Genomic DNA, 22,742 nt, shown 5'->3' on the forward strand with positions numbered 1-22,742 from the left:
CATAATAGCGGTGCTCACATATACAGAATGAACAGTATACGTATGAACAGTTCTCAGGCAACTTTAACGGTGAGTGCAGCATACTTGTTCCTTCTTGTGATATTGATACTTCATGGACTATTCAAGTCCATGAAGTATCAAAATCACAAGAAGGAAAAAGAATGCCCCACTCACCGTTAAAGTTCCTTGAGAACTGTTCACACGTTATTGTTTATGTAGAAAAGACGTCTGGTAGTTTATCCTTTATTACAGAGTTTTACTAGGGTTTTGTAGGATTAGGTTCCGGAGCCGGGCCCCATTATTAGGGCGTTCACTCCGCCTAGGATTAGGCATAGTGAGAGTGCCAGTACATAGGGCTACAGTCAGATAGGGGCCGTGTACACCATTGGCCCGCATACCCCCCTGAGTATATTGGAAAGAACATTGTAAAATGCCATAGTCCCTTGTTTGTAGTGATAGTGTTCACTGTTCACTTATTCTTAAATATATCTTTACTTTTCTCAATTCTGGTGTAAATTTTAGCACATTTTGTAAGTTAAAGCTCAGCTAATTTATTGACATATGTTGTGACAAATGTTTGACTTTATGTGCCTCCTTTGATAAATCATATATTCATCCCTGCCATGGTTTTTGTCTGTTAAAACACTAAACAAGCAGGATTCCAGACATGAATAGTGCAAATGGCTCTAAATTCTGGAATAAAGATTTTGTTCTATTTTTACCACAAAGTAAAATAGACTAATTTACTTTAAATCCACTCATAGATATACTTTATCTGATGGGTTAGTTAGCTGATTCTCCATGTTGGCAGCATATATTTATTTGTGTTTATTTTCTTCTTTTTTCCATTTCAGAGGGCCAGTTGAGAGTTGATGCAAACATTTCTGTTCATCATCCTGGGGAGCCATATGGTGTGAGAACAGAAGTTAAGAACATAAATAGTGCACGCTTTCTAGCAAGAGCAATCGGTACCGTACCTGTTTTTTAAATTTCTGGATAATCTTTATATTATTCTGTGGTGCATGCTACAGGCTGTTTATTTCCTGTACTAAAACTTTAACATAAGGTTCTTAAACTCCATACTTGATACACAAGAGCCCTATTATTAGTTATACAATAAGTTTCTGATATAATACTCTTGGGTCATTTATGAAAACTGCAAGGAAAATTAGTTGCAAGTATCCGGTTCAATTCAAGTATTCAGCAATTAGGAGAAAGGAAAACTTCTTTTGTTTTTACAAATGTTACACTGTGAATTTTGAACATTTACCTCTTCTTTTTCCTAACTAGATTATGAGGTTAAAAGGCAGACAGAAATACTTGATAGTGGTGGTGAGATTGCCAATGAGACAAGGGCCTTTGACTATAAACTCGGGTAAGAAATATCTTTAACTTGTTTTGAATTATTGTAATTGTTGGTCTGATAAAATGCAGGTCTACAATACATGTAAGGTTATGACCTGTGAAAAAATAGTGTTATACTTGTAAAATGTCGGTGTTTTTGCCTATTGTTCACCCTAAATACTCTTTTTGTTCTCCCATGCCCCTAATTTCTCAACTCCCTTTCTTATCCTTATTCCCTGATAGGATGATAAAATGCACTGCTTTATTTTCTCTGATATTAACCTGTCAAAGTTTTGATGGTATCTTGATATACCTTGTATTTGCTACAACTGTTTATGACTTTGTACCCTTCTTAGGCTAGGTTCACACTATGTTTTGTAACTACGGTTCCCGTATACGGCTGGGAGGAGGGGGCGGGGCTTAATTGCAGAGCCCGCACTCAGCCGTATAGGGGAACCGTATTTAATGCATATCTATGAGCCGACCGGAGTGAACCGCAGCCTCCGGTCGGCTGCTTTTTCGGCCGTATGCGGTTTCCCAACCGGAAGCCAAAACGCGGTCCACCACGTTTTTGCCTGCGGTCGAGAAACCGCATACGGCCGAAAAAGCAACCGACCGGATGCTCAGAGCCATTTCATTGAGCGTGCCAACGCACCTGTTCCTTGCACTGTTGCTACCAATAGTAAAATGGTGCAAAGATGAACGCAGATAAAGATTGAATAGGCTGCAGCACTCTTGCAAACAGCTGATTGGCAGTTGTACTAGAGGTCGGATTCCCAGCAATGTAATAGTGATGGCCCAACCAGGGGATAGGCCTTACATTTTTACTGGCTGAATAACCCTCTTAATCTCTTTGGTAATCTAACAGCAAATGATCAATTTCTTGACAGTGGTGGTGTTAAATAAAACTACTACTAAAATACATTGCCTGTCTGAATGATACATAGATGTGCCTGGTCTGGGTTTACCAAACATGTTTTATTACACTCCTGTTGAATGCCTTTTTTCACATTTTTCCTTTTTTTTTTTTTTTTACTTACTATATAGTGTCACTATACCTATGAGAGACAAGGAAGGAAAACAAGATTATAGGTTTGTATATTTCTTTATCTGTAACGAACAATTATTATTAGTGTGCATAGTGCTGTAAATACATGTGTAAAAAGTATAGATAAAAAAAAATTCTAGTATAAGAGAACAAGTGCAAATACATCATCTCTCTACCCTGTCTGAAAAGTATAAATCAGCAAGCGGAGTGTAAAAACCGCATTCCCTTTTCTCTTATTAAAATTTTATTCTTAGAAATACATAAGAGGATTACACGAAATGAACAAAAATAGTGACATCATAAAATGTAGGTCATTGCACAATAATGAAAGCATTATTGTAAGAAAAAAGGTAATCCTAATTATACCCCAATATGTTTTTCCTTATTCTTCTAAAGGTTTATGCCAGAACCAAACCTCCCCCCTCTGATACTTTATGATGCCAAGTCACTGCCTACTAATGTAAATGCTGATCAAGTCATAAACATTGACCTGATAAAGAAGAATCTTCCAGAACTTCCCAGCACCACCAGGGAAAGGCTTATTGAACAATATGGAATATTACCTGAGCATAGTTTTACCTTGGTGGTGAGTAGCCCTCTGTATTATCTTACGGTGTTCAAATAAAGGCCGATTCTAGCTTTTCTGCTGCCTGAAAATAAGCTAGAGAGATTTGCATGCAAAATCGGTACTATATCAGTACCAGCAACGTGATATTTATACTTCTGTATGGTAGTTATACAGGTATCAAATAATACCACTGTATAAGGAGCAGATATTTTCCCCATACATTTTATTGTAATACTGTTACTGTACAAAACCCACTCTACAGAGATTAACATTATTTAACCCCGTAAAGGGGTATGCCGGCCCAAGATATCTTATCCCCTTTCCATTCATGTCTATGGGAGGGTGTGTGACGACAGTGGTCGCTCGATTGCCAAAAAACCAAGTCCACATGGGGAATGACTCACTGGCCAGACAGCCCCACTGCTGCCTAATCAAGCCCCTGGCTCTGTGCCATACCATCCTACAGAAAAAGCACCACAGCAACAAGGACCACCGCACCCACCACACTAGTGTGAACACCTACCTTGTGTTTCCTGCGATAGAGCTAGGAAAATGCTAGGAGGAAACCCGTATGCAGACTCCCATGCTAATTTAAACCGCCTGGGCCGAATGGGTGGAGTAAAGTGCTGGCCATGGAAAAACTAAAAAAAAAGAGGGGACAGAATACGAATGGAACTCACAAATAAACAAACAGAACATGGCCCCACATCCACAACTTGTACAATGATCTAATTGCTTCTCAGCATCATTCCAAAATCTAAAACTAATAGGTTGTTAGTATACCTCCTAGCATTCTCCCAGCCCTCTGGTTGGTTAAAATTCTGTTTAGTCTTATAATCTAAACAGGAAATCTGCCTTTTGAGAGTATAAAGAAGTTAGTAACCACTGACCTGAAAGAAATAAGGGTGGCCATTTTAACCTTCCCTTATACATGTTAAGTAATAAAAAAAAACTAAAAAGGCTATATTATTCTTACTATTTATTTTATTTTTTTATGACCCTGTACTGCAGAACGTAAGTGCTAGAGAGGAAATACCTGAAGGTTAAATTTATTTAGTGGGAGTGTTACAACAATATAGTGTTGCAGCCCACATAGCATCATACTTAGTCTGTTTCTATGACAACTTGTTGTCAAGTATTGCATGAAAAGAGTCAGAAACTATTGAAGTGCATGACAGGTTCAAAAGAGGTGCTTTCATTGCTGCATCACATTCTGAATATGTAACTGTCTGGAAAGAGAGAGAATTATTCAACATTGTATTAGTTATTAACAGGGCTCATTAAAATGTAGCTGTAATATTCCACGAAAAGAAGATATGTTACTCAGTACCTAAGTCTGATCATGTACATATATTTTTTGTCTAGCACCTCACAAATGCCTTCTATCTGTTGCTCACTTGCTTTGTCATTTTGTGCTTTGGAGGGAGCATGTCCTCACTCTGCATGACTATGAATCCCTGAGTCTGCTGTACTGTTCTGGGTCTCACTGGGTCCCAAGCAATGATGTATGCTTTGTAATCCCTTACTCCTTTTCATGTTGCAGTCAGATAGGACAGGGGTGAGCACAGAGAAGTGCTAGCCCCACCCTCATTTCTCAATGCCTGTGCTTCAGCTTTGACAAAGATGCAGCCAGACAGGATTGTTTTTCTGGATGGTATGGGGTGTTTTTAATTTCAATAAAAAGGAAATAATTTTTTTTATGAAGTATAGTAGAAAGTAGGGATGTCCCAATACCGATACTAGTATCGGGGCCGATACTAGCCATTTGCATGGTATCGGGGACTCGTTTAATATCCCCGATACCTGGTGCCGCTCTGCTGCCCCGTTCTTCCATCCTCCGGTCCGCATCATAGTGTTCCATGAAGGAGCATGTGACAAACACGTCACTCCGCCTCCTCCCCTGTGACGTGACGTGTATGTCACATACTCCTCCATAAGACGACACGATGCGGACCGGAGGAGAACGGGGCAGCAGAGCTGCAAACCCACGGAGGTGAGCTGCCTGCAAGGAGGGGGCTGCTACTAATGTCTAATTGGGGGGGCCCTGCTGCTGTCTAAAGGGGGGCCCTGCTGCTGTCTAAAGGGGGGGCCCTGCTGCTGTCTAAAGGGGGGGTGGCCCTGCTGCTGTCTAAAGGGGGGGCCCTGCTGCTGTCTAAAGGGGGGGGGGCCCTTCTGCTGTCTAAAGGGGGGGCCCTGCTGCTCTCTAAAAGGGGGGCCCTGCTGCTCTCTAAAGGGGGGGCCCTGCTGCTCTCTAAAGGGGGGGCCCTGCTGCTCTCTAAAGGGGGGGCCCTGCTGCTGTCTAAAGGGGGGGCCCTGCTGCTGTCTAAAGGGGGGGGCCCTGCTGCTGTCTAAAGGGGGGGGGGGGGGCTGCTGCTGTCTAAAGGGGGGGTCCTGCTGCTGTCTAAAGGGGGGGCCCTGCTGCTGTCTAAAGGGGGGGCCCTGCTGCTGTCTAAAGGGGGGGGGCCCTGCTGCTGTCTAACGGGGGGGGGGGGGCTGCTGCTGTCTAAAGGGGGGGGCCCTGCTGCTGTCTAAAGGGGGGGCCCTGCTGCTGTCTAAAGGGGGGGCCTGCTGCTGTCTAAAGGGGGGGGGCTGCTGCTGTCTAAAGGTGGGGGGGGGGGCTGCTGCTGTCTAAAGGTGGGGGGGCCCTGCTGCTGTCTAAAGGTGGGGGGGGGCCCTGCTGCTCTCTAAGGGGGGGGGCCTGCTGCTGTCTAAAGGTGGGGGGGCCCTGCTGCTGTCTAAAGGGGGGGGGCCTGCTGCTCTCTAAAGGGGGGGCCCTGCTGCTCTCTAAAGGGGGGGGCCCTGCTGCTCTCTAAAGGGGGGGGCCCTGCTGCTCTCTAAAGGGGGGGGCCCTGCTGCTCTCTAAAGGGGGGGGGCCTGCTGCTCTCTATAGGGGGGGCCTGCTGCTGTCTAAACGGGGGGGGGGGGGCTGCTGCTGTTTACAGGGGGGGGGGGCCCTGCTGCTGTTTACAGGGGGGGGGCCCTGCTGCGGTTTACAGGGGGGGCCCTGCTGCGGTTTAAAGGGGGGGGGCCCTGCTGCTGTCTAAAGGGGGGGGGCCTGCTGCTGTCTAAAGGGGGGCCCTGCTGCTGTCTAAAGGGGGGGCCCTGCTGCTGTCTAAAGGGGGGGCCCTGCTGCTGTCTAAAGGGGGGGCCCTGCTGCTGTCTAAAGGGGGGCCCTGCAGCTTTCTAAAGTGGGGGGCCCTGCTGCTGTCTAACGGGGGGGGGAGCCCTGCTGCTGTCTAACGGGGGGGCGGGGCCCTGCTGCTGTCTAACGGGGGGGCCCTGCTGCTGTCTAACGGGGGGGGGCCCTGCTGCTGGTCTAACGGGGGGGGCCCTGCTGCTGGTCTAACGGGGGGGGCCCTGCTGCTGGTCTAACGGGGGGGCCCTGCTGCTGGTCTAACGGGGGGGGCCCTGCTGCTGGTCTAACGGGGGGGGCCCTGCTGCTGGTCTAACGGGGGGGCCCTGCTGCTGGTCTAACGGGGGGGGGCCCTGCTGCTGTCTGAAGGGGGGGTGGCCCTGCTGCTGTCTGAAGGGGGGGTGGCCCTGCTGCTGTCTAAACGGGGGGGGGGGGGGATGGCCTGCTGCTTTCTAAAGGCGGGGCCCTGCTGCTTTCTAAGGGGGGGGGCCCTGCTGCTGTCTAAAGGGGGGGCCCTGCTGCTGGTCTAACGGGGGGGGGGGCCCTGCTGCTGGTCTAACGGGGGGGGCCCTGCTGCTGGTCTAACGGGGGGGGCCCTGCTGCTGGTCTAACGGGGGGGGGCCCTGCTGCTGGTCTAACGGGGGGGGGGTCCTGCTGCTGGTCTAACGGGGGGGGGCCCTGCTGCTGGTCTAACGGGGGGGGGGCCCTGCTGCTGGTCTAACGGGGGGGGGCCCTGCTGCTGGTCTAACGGGGGGGGGCCCTGCTGCTGGTCTACCGGGGGGGGCCCTGCTGCTGGTCTAACGGGGGGGGCCCTGCTGCTGTCTGAAGGGGGGGTGGCCCTGCTGCTTTCTAAGGGGGGGGGCCTGCTGCTGTCTAAAGGGGGGGCCCTGCTGCTGTCTAAAGGGGGGCTGCTGCTGTTTAAATGGGGGCCCACTGTCTAAAGGGGGCTGTGGTCTACAGGGGGGGCTGCTGTCTACAAGGGGGGCAGCTGTCTACAGGGGGGGGCTGCTACTAATGTCTGCAAGGGGATACTACCTACTATTAAAGACAATATTACAGCAGAGTCACCTGCACTAACTTGGACTTATAGGTAGATGACCCAGTTTCTACCGCTGCTCACCATGTGGTCATCAGTCTCACCGCTAATGCAAATTCCCTGTTATGTCCAATGGAGAAGAGAGAAATCTTGGCTCATACTACAGCAGCCGCCTCCATTGTACACAACAAGGTACCTACATCTCATACGGTAAGCAGCAGCAGAAACCGCATCACCCTGTTGTCAGATTCCCTTTAAAATATAAGTACTCGTACTTGGTATGGGCGAGTACTAGAATTAAAGTATCGGTACTCGTACTCTGTTTTACAAAAAATGGTATCGGGACATCCCTATTGAAAAGGTTAATGTTTTGCCAAGATGTACAACATAGAAAAAGATTTTATATCTGACAGTGCAATTTAAATAGATTTGTTATTGTTTTGGTTCCAGTTAGAACCTGGTCATCTCAATCTCAACCTTACCTAATACAATCTAACCTATCTGAATAGGTTGCATACGATCTCCCACCCATTTTTTCTTCAGACAAACCCCTTCCCATATGACCTTTGAGATCAATATTAGGGGATTCCCTAATTTTATTATGCCCTTATACTTGCCAGGTTGAAGAATCCACACTACAAAGAATGGTTTCTTAGTGGATAGCTGACATTGGCAAGCATTACATGGACAACCATTGATTTGATTAAGTGCGATGTAACGCTTTATTCCCATAAAGTATCATTGCAGGAAAAATGTTTAGTTACAGAGCAGCACATTTTTTTTTATTAGGTTTCCATAGGAGACAACAGCTTTAATATCCTAATCATCTTGCTTTTCCAAAGGCTTTAAAGGGTAACTTTCATTAAAAAAAGCAAAAACTTTTGCTATATTATAGATTAATGTATGCAGAATAACTTTCCAATAGCATGTTATTAAAAAAAATATGCTTCTTTCTATTTAATTTTCCACTGTGAAAAAATTACCACTAGGGGTCTCCCTACCAGTTCTGGCAGCAAGCCTTTTTTCTATATTTCAGACGCATGTTGGAGTCCTAAATCTCAGACTTCAGCTGGGACACAGACAAGCTCAGCATTGCTCCCTGGCAGAGGCTCTTAGGTGAAGTGATCTATGTAACCTCCAAGAAGTGAGCCCATGATGGCCAGGTGTCCACATCATTTTGAACATAGCAGTGGATTGTTATTTATAAAATTCCCTTATATCATCTTAAACACTGCTAAAATTGCACTTGGCATAACTTTGCAGAAAGTTTTTGTTAATTGGCTCTACACATTATTGAAGTCAAATGAGCTCACATCTCTAAATATCGCCTAGAATGCCTATTCTTGGTTGGTGATTAAACTTGGATGGAGAACAGACGTTAACAACCTGAAATCTCTTTGTTTTATGTAGTACAATTTATCAGAATCCTGTTTCACTGTCTCTGTAGGCAACATTTTACTGTATACTAAGTCTTCATTCTAAAAAACATCCACTACTTTTTATCCAGACTATAACATTTCTGAGTAATCCATAACATTTATGAAGCAATGAGAGGGTGGTAAATTGCTTGGCATATACCAAGGACCCTGGGGCTGCGAGGCAGCCTTACTATGCACTTCTATATAATATATTTCTTGTATAGCAAAGATTACGATGTGATTTATTTTAATCAATAAGCATGTTATGTAGTTTACAGCTGAAGGGGCAGCAAAGGAATCCTTTAGGGGCAAGACATGCACACCTAATAAGAGTAATCTGAATGTTGCTAAATGTATGTTGGCATTCTTGGCTCCTAGATAATAACTTTATTCTACATGTTTTTTTATGCTAAATGATAATTTACTACAGATGCAGTGATTGTTTTGTTCACTTTTTGCATTATTAAGAAAAAAAACTAAATGCATATGTGAGTAATTCCCCAGCAGGTGTGGACCCACTAAGCAGAGTGTAAGTATCCTTTAGATTTTCACCCTTTATCCCACTCCTGGATATGGCAACTGGACTGTTGCTGCTAGAGAACACCATTTCTCTGTACCCAAGAGTGTTCTGGTATATAAAATGACTGGCCAAGCAGGGGTGAGGGTGATGTGACAGGTGTTCAGCCTGGTGGTAATAGCAGGAGATACAGCACAGTCTAGAGAAAGCAGCTTCAGTAAATGATGCTTGTCCTCAACAGGGAATTTGGCCCAGGAGGGTTAGCAGCCAGAAGGTCAATAAAGCAGAGCTGAAGATGTTCTGGTAGTAGCAGGAGGAATAGCTGACAAAATACAGGCACAAGTTTAGTGTCGGCAGTCTGGTTCATGCACTGAAGGATCAGCGAGGTATGCAAGGGTAAAACAGAGGCAACATCAGTTAAACAGGCACAGGTCAAAAGCAGGATAGCAGATCACCTTTGCTATGGCAAAGCCACAATATTGCTTAGTGGTGACCAGGCAGAGCAGTCTAAATAAGTAATGCCAGGCAAGGATAGGTGGGCCCTTTAAGTTGCAGCCAATACATGCGGATGACCCAAAGAGGCTAGGCCAGGAACTAAAGACACTGAAAGTCCAGAGTAAACAGTGGAGAGGTGGAGTAGAGAATGTGGGCTGGAGGTAGGGTGTTTAGACATGTTGCATACCGGTGGGTTCCAATCATCTGTGTTACAGCAAACTTCTAACAGATATATTGCGGATACAGCCACAATTTATCCCCAGGAACAAACTGACTGAAGAGGCATTCATTTAATATCTGAATTCTTCATATAAGACACTGCCTGAGAGAGAGAGAGAGAGAGAGAGAGAGAGAGAGAGAGAGAGACTTTAATCTATTCCCAAATGTGCAGTAAGTCTTTAAAAGAAGCATTAGCAGCAGGGACCTTTTGTAGATGCTGCGATGGGCAATAGGACACGTGGATGAAGACCATATACAGTGTACAACGTGGCTGTACATCTCCACAGTTATTGTTGTAGGAAAACTCGGAGGAGATGTGCTCAATCATCATACTGTGAGAAAACAAAAGTATTTCTGCAGGTTTCTACTTGCACATTAGTCTGTGGGTGGTATCCAGAAGAAAAGTCCAGCTTGATCTCACACAGACCGCAAAGTGCACTTCAGAGGTTAAATGTGAAATGCACCCCACAATCTAATACAATATGCAGCAGTAAACCCTACCTAGAAGTAAACGGATAAGCAAGGTACCCCAGTGAGAGGAACAAAATGTGCCATCTTGAATAAATGGTCCACCACTACCCAGATTATAGAACAGCCAGCAGAATGTGGAAGGTCTGTTATGAAGTGCATAGTGATATGTTGCCAATCACAACAGGAATGGGTAGAGGTTGCAGCAACCCAACAGTTTTGGCTATGCAGTCCTTGCTGTCATCTTCAGAGATAGTGGCAAGAAAACTGGTCCGGAGTCTTCTGAGTCAAAAGAATGAGAGAAAGCATCTGCCTTAACATTCTTGTCTGCAGAATGGAAGTAAAAGAGGAAGTTAAATCTCGCGTAGAAGAATGCCCACCTGGCATGTTAAAAGTTCAAGTGCTAAACAGATTGCAGGTAGGTAAGGTTTTTATGGTCCATGTAGATGACAAGAGGATGTAGTGCATATCCTCAGTGTGTGAGGAAAGTAAAAAAGACTGCTGGTACAGGCGCTTCTCCACTACGTCCTTGTGTAGATGAATGACTTGTAGAGAAACGTAGGTATAGATGAAAAAAAGAGGCTTTATTTGCCCCCCAAAAAAGTAAAGTACAAAATAAATTAAATTACCTTGTTACTCTGTTTTTTAGTCAGTGTCAGACAACGCTTTTCGAGAGGTGGGCCCCCCTCTTTATCAGGTCTGTGGTCTGGTTTATCCAGTGGGCTCCTTATATACATGCAAAAAGACTGCGAAGGTTTAAACATGTTTTTGACAAAGCACCGGATCATATTGTAGACTAGAGTTTTCGGATCATATTATAGACTCCCTACAGAAAATTTTGGCAGCATAGATTCAGTCAAACAGTTATGAGATCAGCGACAAGGGATCCATTTTTTAATTTTTTAAACATAATTTTTTAAATTCAGTGTAGAGACAAAGAGATTTATCCTTTTGTTTCTATAAAGTAGAAGCTAGTTCTAGCCATCGAGGTAGACTTCCTGTTAACCCCTTCTCGAGGTTTTCCATGGCTTGTGTGTTTGGCAGGGATATCGGATAAGCCCTTCCTCAAGGAAATGTCCCAGGCAAAGGTTCAATTGACAGTCATAACGTTGATTAAGTGGAAGAGTCGATTGAGTAGTAGCGTCTCTGCCTTCTTTTTGCAGAAAACTAAAAAAAAGACACAAAAGGAGTGCTCCATAGTGTAATACCGCCAATTCATGCAAGACGCTCAATGTAAAATCGCACTTACCAAAGCTGGTTGTGCAAGGGCCAGCACAACATGGATAAAGGTATGTAATGATGGTCCACTGCTGCCGCTCCACAGATATGGCACAAAGAAAAACAATCACCTCCAAGGAAGGGTGGAACTCAGGTGCTGAAGGACCAGGCAAAACTCAGGACAGCAAAACATTTATTCCCAGTGGGCAGTATGCAACGCGTTTCCCGCATAAGCGCACCGGGTCCAGCTAAATGTTCTCTCTGCAGAACGTGACGCCCAGATGGCTCCTCACTATGTCAGCGCATTCTGATCCTCTCTTCCCGGTCCCTGCAGCTGTACACCTCCGTGCGGTCCCGGTGTCTGCTTTTTGCAGAAGATATCAGCATAATTTGCTTATAATGGTGGTAGACTATACAGACACAAGGGAATAAGACGGGGGATGAACATTGGACAGGCAAATGGTGGGACAATGAGGAACCCATCAAAGATTCTGGCCATTTTGCCAGTCAGCAACTGGAGAATGCTGGCACAGCCAGGCTAAACCTATGAGAAATGCATCAGTGGAGTGCAGCAGGACCTAGATGGATATCTCTTCAGCATGTAGCCTAAGATCAACTTGAAGCTTTTTAGGTGTGGTAGTAAACACAGCAGGCACGTGTGAATTCTCCACATCTGTTGTTTTACCCTCTGCATATTTTGTGAGATGTAACTTGTGTGTTATCTGCTTATGTGCTCAGAAATGCTTTTGACTTGAGAAAGGGAGGACTCCCAAAAGCTTGTCTTTAAAAAATACTGTTAGTCCAATAAAAAAGATATTACAAGATTCTGTAACATCCTATGATTTTGCATGTGTATGCGTATATATATATATATATATATATATATATATATACATACACATAGCAACAGGAGAATACAGCAGCACACTGCTAGCACAAAGATACAGATAAAACATGAAATTCTATGCAGCTATAGTGCAAAAAATGAAAAAGTGAGGTACTTAGCTCATAATTTGGCGGCCACCTAGCAGCGTGCACCTGTATGCCAGGTCCATATAGTAGTTTGGTATCAGTAGTGCTGGCTAACTTTCCTTGCTAGTGTGTATATATATAAATATATAGTCATGGCCGTAAATGTTGGCACGCCTGAAGAGAAAAGGATTGCAGTAACACATGTTTTGCTATACACATGTTTTGCTATACACATGTTTATTCCCTTTGTGTGTATTGGAACTAAACCAAAAAAGGGAAGAAAAAGAGCAAATTGGACAAAATGTCACACCAAACTCCAAAAATGGGCTGGACAAAATTATTGGCACCCTTTCAAAATTGTCGAAAAATAAGATTGTTTCAAGCATGTGATGCTCCGTTAACCCCTTAAGGACCCAGCGCATATGGGTACGCCCTGGCTCCCTGGTACTTAAGGTCCCAGGGTGAACCTGTATGGGGACCAGACCTGGATGACTGCTGATATCCATCAACAGGCATCCCGTGCAAATGCATGAGAATCCCCCCCCCCCCCCATGTCAGCGATCGGCGCGATTCCAGGTCATATGGTTCTCCAGTGACCCTGAAAATAAGGGAGATCGGGAGTGTCCAAGACACCCACGATACCCCTGAAGGGATAGGAGTGAGGTGGCAGGGGTGCCACCCCTCTTATCTCTGCTATTGGTCGGTCAGAAGCGAACGACCAATAGCAGAGCGGGGGCAGGGGCGTTCCCCCGTTCTGCCCACCAACAGTAGTCCGTGCAGAACGGGGGAACTGTCCTGTGACTGGCGGCGGCACCTACCATCGGCGGTAGCAGGCGGTGATGACGTGCGGCTGGCTCCCTGGTGAAGACTACGGAAGTCGGTGTGTTGCCTAGCAACATCTGGAGGGCTACAATTTGGAGACCACTATACAGTGGTTTCTTAACTGTAGCCCTCCAGATGTTGCAAAACTAAAACTCTCGGCATGCCCAGACAGCTGTTTGGGCATGCTGGAATTTGTAGTTTTGCAACAGCTGGAGGGCCACAGTTTGGAGATCACTGTGCAGTGACCTCTAAACTGTGGCCCTCTAGATCTTGCAAAACTACAACTACCAGCATGCCCGAACAGCAAACTGCTGTCTCGCCATGCTGGGAGTTGTGGTTGCTTACCTCCAGCTGTTGCATAACTATATCTTCCTATGCAATCCCTAATTTAGTCCTCAAATTAGCATGGTGCTCTCTCACTTTTGGAGCCCTGTCGTATTTCAAGGAAACTGTTTAGGGCCACATATATTTCCATACTCGGGAGACATTGCATTACAAATTTGGGGGGGGGGGGGCTTTTTCTCCTTCTACCCCTTATGAAAAGGAAAAGTTGGGGTCTACACCAGCTTGTTAGTGTACAAATTTTAATTTTTTTTACACTAACATGCTGGTTTTGCCCCATACTTTTTATTTTCACAAGAGGTAAAAGGAAAAAAAAGAACCCCAAAATTTGTAACACAATTTCTCCTGAGTACCCCATATGTGGGCATAAAATGCTCTGCGGGCGCACAACAAGGCTCAGGAGTGAGAGCGCACTATGTACATTTTAGGCCTAAATTAGTGATTTGCACAGGGGTGGCTGATCTTACAGCAGTTCTGATGTAAATGCAAAAAAATAAATACCCACATGTGACCCCCATTTTGAAACTACACCTTTCACAGAATGTAACAAGGGGTATAGTGAGCCTTAACACCCCACAGGTGTTTGACAAATTTTCGTTAAAGTTGGATGGGAAAACGAAAAAAAAAAATATTTCACTAAAATGCTGGGGTTGACCTACATTTTTCATTTTCACACAGGAAAATAGGTAAAAAAGCCTCCCAAAATGTGTAACCCCATTTCTTCTAAGTAAGTCCATACCCCATTTGTGGATGTAAAGTGCTCTGCGGGTGAACTATAATGCTCAGAACAGAGGGAGTGCCATTGGGCTTTTGCCGAGAGAATTTGTCCGGAATTTAAGGCCACGTGTGTTTACAAAGCCCCCAATAGTGCTAGAACAATGTGACCCCATTTTGGAAAATACACCCCTCACAGAATGTTATTAGGGGTACAGTGAGCATTTTCACCCCACTGGTGTCTGACAGATTTTTGGAACAGTGGTCCATAAAAATGAAAAATTTTATTTTTGTTCCAAAGATCTGTAAAACGCCAGTGTGGTGTAAATGCTCACTGCACCCCTTATTAAATTCTGTGAGGGGTGTAGTTTCCAAAATGGGGTCCCATGTGGGGGGGGTCCACTGTTCTGGCACCATGGGGAACTTTGTAAACGCACAAGGCCCCCGACTTATATTCCAACCAAATTCTCTCTGCAACAGCTCAATGGCGCTCCTCCTCTTCTGAGCATTGTAGTGCGCCAGCAGAGCACTTGACGTCCAAACATGGTGTATTTCCATACTCGGAAGAAATGGGGTTACAAATTTTGTGGGGCATTTTCTCCTATAAAAATGTAAAATTTGGCGAAAAAAATGCATTTTAGTGAAAAAAATAATCATTTACACATCCAACTTTAACAAAAAGTCGTCAAACACCTGTGGGGTGTTAAGGCTCAGCGGACCGCTTGTTACGTTCCTTGAGGGGTGTAGTTTCCAAAATAGTATGCCATGTGGGTGTTTGTTTTTTTGCTGTCCTGGCACCATAGGGGCTTCCTAAATGGGACATGCCCCCCAAAAACCATTTCAGAAAAACTCTCTCTCCAAAATCCCACTGTCGCTCCTTCCCTTCTGAGCCCTCTACTGCGCCCGCCGAACACTTGACATACACATATGAGGTATTTCCTTACTCGAGAGAAATTGGGTTACAAATTTTGTTCTCTACTTTTACCCCTTGGTCTACAAGAACATGCGAGTGTAAAAATTAAAGATTTTGAATTTTCTCCTTCACTTTGCTGCTATACCTGTGAAACACCTAAAGGGTTAACACACTTACTGAATGTCATTTTGAATACTTTGGGGGTGCAGTTTTTATAATGGGGTCATTTGTGGGGTATTTCTAATAAGAAGGCCCTTTAAATCCACTTCAAAACTGAACTGGTCCCTGAAAAATTCCGCTTTTGAAAATTTTGTGAAAAATTTGAAAATTGCTGCTATACTTTGAAGCCCTCTGATGTCTTCCAAAAGTAAAAACATGTCAACTTTATGATGCAAATATAAAGTAGACATATTGTATATGTGAATCAAGATATAATTTATTTGTAATATTCATTTTCCTTACAAGCAGAGAGCTTCAAAGTTAGAAAAATGCAAAATATTCAGTTTTTCAGCATGTATCGAATTTTTTTTTACCACTAACATAAAGTATATGTCACGAAAAATTGGAAACTTGCTGCTGAACTTTGAAGCCCTCTAATGTCTTCCAAAAGTAAAAACTTGTCAACTTTATGATGCAGTCATAAAATAGACATATTGTATATGTGAATCAATATATAATTTATTTGGGATGTCCATTTTCCTTATAAGCATAGAGTTTCAAAGTTAAAAAAAAGAAAAAATTTCAAATTCTTCATCAAATTTTGGAATTTTTCACCAAGAAATGATGCAAGTATTGAAAAATTTTACCACTAACATAAAGTAGAATATGTCACAAAAAAAAAAACAATTTCTCGGAATCAGAATGAAAAGTAAAAGCATCCCAGAGTTATTAATGCTTAATGTGACAGTGGTCAGATGTTCAAAAAATGGCCGGGTCCTTAAGGTGAAAATGGGATGGGTCCTTAAGGGGTTAAACTCACCTGGGGCAAGTAACAGGTGTGGGCAATATAAAAATCACACCTGAAAACAGATAAAAAGTTTACTTAGTCTTTGCATCTGAGAGCTTGGGTCTTCCAGCAGGACAATGACCCCAAACATACTTCAAAAAGCACCCAGAAATAGATGCCAACAAACCACTGGAGAGTTCTGGAGTGGCCAGCAATGAGTCCAGCTCTAAATCCCATTGAACACCTGTGGAGAGATCTTAAAATTGCTGTTGGGATAAGGCACCCTTCCAATAAGAGAGACCTGGAGCAGTTTGCAAAGGAAGAGTGGTCCAACATTGCGGCTGAGAGGAGTAAGAAGCTTATTGATTGTTATAGGAAGCAACTGATTTCAGTTATATTTTCCAAAGGGTGTTCAACCAAATATTAAGTTACGGGTGCCAATAATTTTGTTCAGCCCATTTTTTTAGTTTGGTGTGACATTATGTCCAATTAGCTTTTTTTCTTCCCTTTTTTGGTTTAGTTCCAAAATACCCAAAGGAAATAAACATGTGTATAGCAAACCTTGTTAATGCAATTCTTTTCTGTGAGAAATACTTCACTTTCTTGAAAAATTTCAGGAGTGACAACATTTACGGCCATGACTGTGTGTATGTGTGGGGTGCGGGGAGGGTTGCGGTGCGGGGTGTCGGTTGGTGTCGCCGGGGGGGGGGGGGATAAATAGCTGTTAACTTATACTGGAATATCGGTATAAGTTATCGGCTATCGGCCCTAACCTCCACAGAAGATCGGTATCGGCCCTAAAAAAAAACGATATCAGTCGATCCCTAATATATATATTTATATATATAATATAATGTGTCTTTTTACATATTTTCTCATGTAAGAAAAGTATTTTGTTTCTTTGTGCACACCTGTTGTGATTTCAATGTTTGAAGTGGTTTTCTATTAATCTTTTAGTACAGGCTGTCCCTAGCACAGAGTTACTGCTCTGCAAATGTTTACAATGGAGTGTGGACTTCACATATTTTAGTTTGTGATACCAACTGTCTTGTAGTGTGTACTGTTTTGTCTTAAATAGACTCTCGTCTATAATGGCATGTCTGTGATCTTCTAAATTGGTTTTCACTTTGTAGTTATCTGCTGGAGTCCTGGCAGACACACTAAAATATGTCAACTTACTAAAGACTAACTGGCAGACAGCACAGTACAAATGTCACCTCCCAGTGGATGTTTACTCATCATGTCTCGTTTGTTAGATTTTTTGTTTTTTTTTGTTTTGAAGGATATGAGTATGCACTATCTCTAAGGCTCAGTAAATCAAAATCTTTGTTGTTATGCTGGTAAATTGACTGTTGATGTGAAGTCGCACAAAGTGTGTGTTATACATTGCCCCCTTTACTTACCTGTAATCATTCTGTAAGTAGCTCAGGAGAATTGGTTCTTAGCTCCAAAGGACTCTTTTAACCCTCAGATGGCTTATGCCTCTAAATGATCTGACTATAGTTATGGCTACAGCACAAAGCAAGACTTCAAGGAATTTTGTTAGCTTTATGTGTGTAGGTAGTTTTTACAGTATAAAACCAGAACTACAGAACAAGCTCATATGATTAATGGTACTTATTCTGATTGGGTGACTGTTACTAGTGGGGTACCACAGAGGTCCGTCTTGGGTCCTGTCCTATTTAATATATTCATTAATGACCTTGCAGAGGGGTTGAATAGTAAAGTAGCAATCTTTGCAGATGACACTAAACTCTGTAAAGCGGTAAACACTATAGAGGACAGTGCACTGTTACAGATGGATCTGGATAGGTTGGAGGTTTGGGCTGGGAAGTGGCAGATGAGGTTCAACACTGATAAATGTAAGGTAATGCACATGGGGAAGAAAAATCCGGGCTGGGATTATGTATTAAATGGGAGAACACTTGGGACAAATGACATGGAAAAGGACTTAGGAGTCTTAGTTAACAGTAAATTTAGCTGTAGTGACCAGTGTCAGGTAGCTGCTGCCAAGGCTAATAAAATCATGGGGGGCATCAATAGGGGTATAGATGCCCACGACAAGGAAATAATTCTACCACTGTACAAATCACTAGTCAGACGACACATAGAATACTGTGTACAGTACTGGGTACCAGTGTACAAGAAAGATATAGTGGAACTGGGGAGGGTTCAAAGACGGGCAACCAGAGTAATACGGGGAATGCGAGGACTACAGTACCCAGAAAGATTATCAGAATTAGGGTTATTTAGTTTAGAAAAAAGAAGGCTTAGGGGAGACCTAATAACTATGTATAAATATATCAGGGGACAGTACAGAGATCTCTCCCATGATCTATTCATACCCAGGACTTTATCAATAACAAGGGGGCATCCTCTACATCTAGAGGAAAGAAGGTTCCTACACCAGCACATATGGGGGTTCTTTACTGTAAGAGCAGTGAGACTGGAATTCTCTCCCGGAGGAGGTGGTCATGGTGAACTCTGTAATAGAGTTCAAAAAGGGGCTGGATGCATTTTTGGAGAGTAATAACATTACTGGTTATGTATACTAGATTTATAGGGACAGAACGTTGATCCAGGGATTTATTCTGACTGCCATATTTGGAGCCGGGAAGGAATTTTTACCTCTAGTATGAGGGTTTTTTGCCTTCCTCTGGATCAACTCAACTCAATTGGGACTTATTAGGGTTATAGGTTGAACTTGATGGACTCTGGTCTTTTTTCAACCTTATGAACTATGTTACTATGTATGTTATGATTGGCAAGACTATTATGATTGCCTTGGTTTGCAATTGACTTGGTGACCATATATCCTTTAGACCTCATATGCATAGCAGAGTTATGTGCTTAAGGCAGTATTGTGGCACCCGGTGTAGCCACATTTGTGTTTCCCAGACAAAAAGGTTCACATGTGGAAGCCACTGCCCATACTTCTTTGTCCATAGTAGCTACCGTAGTGAATAGCAAATATCACTATTGGTTCATCCTGAATATATCATTCCCTCTCTGCACAGCTGACAAGAAAGTAAAGTATCGAATTGTTAGACAGTTCTAGTTAGTTCACTATACACAAAATATATAGAGAGCCCCACTAATCACAGATCTTCACCTACAAATCATAGACACAAGAGGACAAAGCATTTATAGATCAAACATAAATAGTTTTATTAAGACATAAATGCAAAAGATATACACTTAAAACCATACAAGATATTTCCTAAAACATAGAGATGTTAAAGGGATATTCCGGGATTAAACATTTTATCCTCTATATAAAGGATAGGGGATAAGATGTCTGATCGCAGGGGGCCCGCTGATCTCCCTGCAGCACCCACATTGTATGCAGGGCTGCGTCTCCAGTTTCGGAAACCTCCGGGTTTTCGGGACTGAAGACGTGACATAACGCCCTCGTGAATGGAGGGGGCGTGATGTGACGTCACGAGGGGGCTGTGGTGGTAAGTCACGTCTCCAGTCCCTGAAACCCGGAGGCGCAGCCCCGCATACAATACGGGTGCTACAGGGAGATCACGGAGGGTCCCAGCGGCGGGCCCCCCTGCGATCAAGCATCTTATCCCCTATCCTTTGGTTAGGTGATAAAATGTTTGATCCCAGAATACCCCTTTAACGGATGGAAACTGAACAAAAGGTGAAGACTTACATCACCCATAGACAGTAACAATAGGTAACATGCATGGGATATAAGCAGTATCCCTATTTCAACAGACCTGCCAAGTAAAATAATCTAGATGGCAGTAAACATGGAGGAAAGTACACACAGTAGTTACCAAGTGGAGAGATGTAATTGGTAAGCCTCCACCACCCAAGGTTTCGCTCAAAATGGCTTCTTCTCAGGCTTTTGCTTTTAACTTTTAACCGAAACCTACTGTTTTTTATTCTCTAAATTTATATTGTTTTTATTGTTTTCTTTTCATTATAATAACAGCCACCTTAGCTAAGCTGTGAACAGCAGTGCAGAGATTTACTTTACAGCAATAATAGAGGTGTTGCCTTTTATTGGTAATTTAACAGTTGCTGAAAGTAATCTCTACAAAACAAGAAATTTTAGCCTCCTTAAAAACAAATAGATAATTTTTGATAATCGCTTCCCTTTTTTAAATCTATTTTATAGATTTCCTTTATCGAATATTTATTGGCATTAGCCTTATTTGTATTCAGCAATATTCATTTCTTTTGTGGTCCACATTGCTATTATCATTAAAACTCTTACTATGCAATTCAACATTTTATTGCCCTAACATGCTAACCATAAAAGGTAAAATGTATTTTTCTTTTCGAGTCAGGGGCACAATACACAGTAAAATACATTTACAGTCAAGTGGGAATTTGTTCATCGTATATAGAAGCAATGTATTAACCATGAAACCAAGTTTGGTTTATTTATTACTTTATGTTTCTGTTTGTTTTATTTATTGTGGCATATTTAACCTCTTGGGGACGCAGGCCATATGCCCTGCCCAGCCAGGACCCACAGCTAATGCCGGGCACGGCCGATCGAGCCGATACCTGACCTTAACCCTTTAGACGCCGCAATCAAAGTTGATTGCGGCATCTAAAGCGAAAGCAAAAGAATCCCGGCAGCTCAGCGGAGCTTATTTGGACTTACCGATCAGCTTACCAGATCACTGGAGGGTCCACACCTGCCTCTCCGTCGTCCGATCGGCGATCTACTGCTCCATGCATGCGCAGGCTAGAGCAGCAAAGCACCGGTTATACTGATCAATTATATGCAGTGGCATAGCACTGATCAGTGTATGCAATCAGAAGATTGCATGTTTTAGCCCCCTTTAAAAAAAAAATTGTAAAAGAGAAATGTTAATAAAAGTTCATTAACCCCTTCCCTATTAAAAGTTGAAATCACCCTCATTTTCCCATTTTTTAAATAAAATGTAATAAAGAATAAAAATAATCATATGTGGTACCGCTGTGTGCGTAAATGTCCGAACTATTAAATTATAAGGTTAGCTAAACTGCACAGCTGATGGGGTACACATAAAAAAAAAATTGTGCATTTTTTGACTTCATTACCATAAAAATATTAATAAAAAGTGATCGAAAAGTCCCATCAAAACAAAAATGGTACCGATAAAAACTACAGACAACTCCGCAAAAAATGAGCCGCCCTGTACACGGAAAAATTAAAAGAAGTGAGAAGATGCCCATTTTAAACATACTCATTTTGGTGCATGTAGTTTACAATTTTTCAAAGTTACAAAAATGGCTTTTTTTTTTATTTCACCCCACAAATATATATTTTTTTGGGTTTCGCCGCAGGTTATATTATAAAATAAGTAATGTCATTACAAAGTACAATTGGTGACGCAAAAAATAAGCCCTTATATGGGTCTGTAGGTGCAAAATTTAAAGCGTTAAGATTAGAGATGAGCGAATTTACAGTAAATTCGATTCGTCACAAACTTCTCGGCTCGGCAGTTGATGGCTTATCCTGCATAAATGAGTTCAGCTTTTAGGTGCTCCCGTGGGCTGGAAAGGGTGGATACAGTCCTAGGAGACTCTTTCCTAGGACTGTATCCACCTTTTCCAGCCCACCAGAGCACCTGAAAGCTGAACTAAGTTATGCAGGATAAGTCAACTGCCGAGCCGAGAAGTTCGTGACGAATCAAATTTACTGTAAATTCGCTCATCTCTAGTTATGATTTTTAGAAGGGAAGGAGGAAAAAAAAAACGTAAATGCAAAAATGAAAATTTGCTGAGTCCTTAAGGTGAAAATAGTCCCTAAGGGGTTAAGCTAAGCTGTTTATTCATTTAGTTTGTTTGTTTATTTTTAGAATGAAGATGGACTTCGAGAATACTTTGAAACAGTCGTGAAACTATCTAAAGTTAACCCCAAGAAGATAATTGGATGGGTAATTAAGGATTTGCTTGGTCACTTAAGGCAACAGAATCTCAACATCAAACAAAGGTTAGTCTTGTTTGCTGTAGCCTCTTCTCTAAACTTGCCATTCTTATCATAAATTAGAATAATTTCCCTTTGGTATACCACTAACACACTTCAATAATATCAAGATACCTACTTCTCTCAAGATTCATTAACTGTAGTGTTCTTAAATGACAAATGGATCACTTAAAGAAATGAATGTATGCATGTATTAGATTTTTACAAATAAACAATACTGCCAGTATCATAGTTCGTTCAGTCTTTGGGATATTATGGTCATTTTCACTTCAGAATAGCAATAACGCCATTGATGGAAAGAAAATAGCTCAGTCCTCTTTCTCATTATATTTGCTAGTGCTAATTGACATCATTAGGTTGAATTGTTTTTTTTATTTTTATTACCTCTTAAGGACCCTGTGCGTACCTGTGCAGATCGGCCGCTGCCCAGCATTAACCCTTTAGACACCTCGATCAAAGTTGATTGCGGCATCTAAAATGAAAGTTAAACTATCCCCACAGCTCAGCGGAACTGATCTTGACTATTGTGACAAAATTGCGATGTCCTGATCAGCTTATTGGATGACAGGGGGGTCCTCACCTGCCTCCTCGCATCCGATCGATCAGCAGGCTGGAGCAGCAGACCGCCGAT

General features: G+C 42.9%; 1 protein-coding gene across 2 annotated transcripts in view; it reads left to right on the plus strand.

Annotated features, from left to right (window-relative positions):
• GATB (glutamyl-tRNA amidotransferase subunit B) overlaps window positions 1–22,742 on the plus strand; it is a 143,352-nt gene that overhangs the window by 90,896 nt on the left and 29,714 nt on the right. For both annotated transcript variants that reach the window (XM_056562790.1, XM_056562799.1), the window contains 5 exons: window positions 855–968; window positions 1,291–1,375; window positions 2,392–2,436; window positions 2,789–2,978; window positions 21,984–22,117. In XM_056562790.1, the coding sequence (XP_056418765.1) occupies window positions 855–968; window positions 1,291–1,375; window positions 2,392–2,436; window positions 2,789–2,978; window positions 21,984–22,117 (568 nt within the window). The remainder of the gene's footprint in view (window positions 1–854; window positions 969–1,290; window positions 1,376–2,391; window positions 2,437–2,788; window positions 2,979–21,983; window positions 22,118–22,742) is intronic.

This window comes from Hyla sarda, chromosome 1, assembly GCF_029499605.1.
Source record: "Hyla sarda isolate aHylSar1 chromosome 1, aHylSar1.hap1, whole genome shotgun sequence".
NCBI classification, from domain to species: Eukaryota; Metazoa; Chordata; class Amphibia; order Anura; family Hylidae; genus Hyla; species Hyla sarda.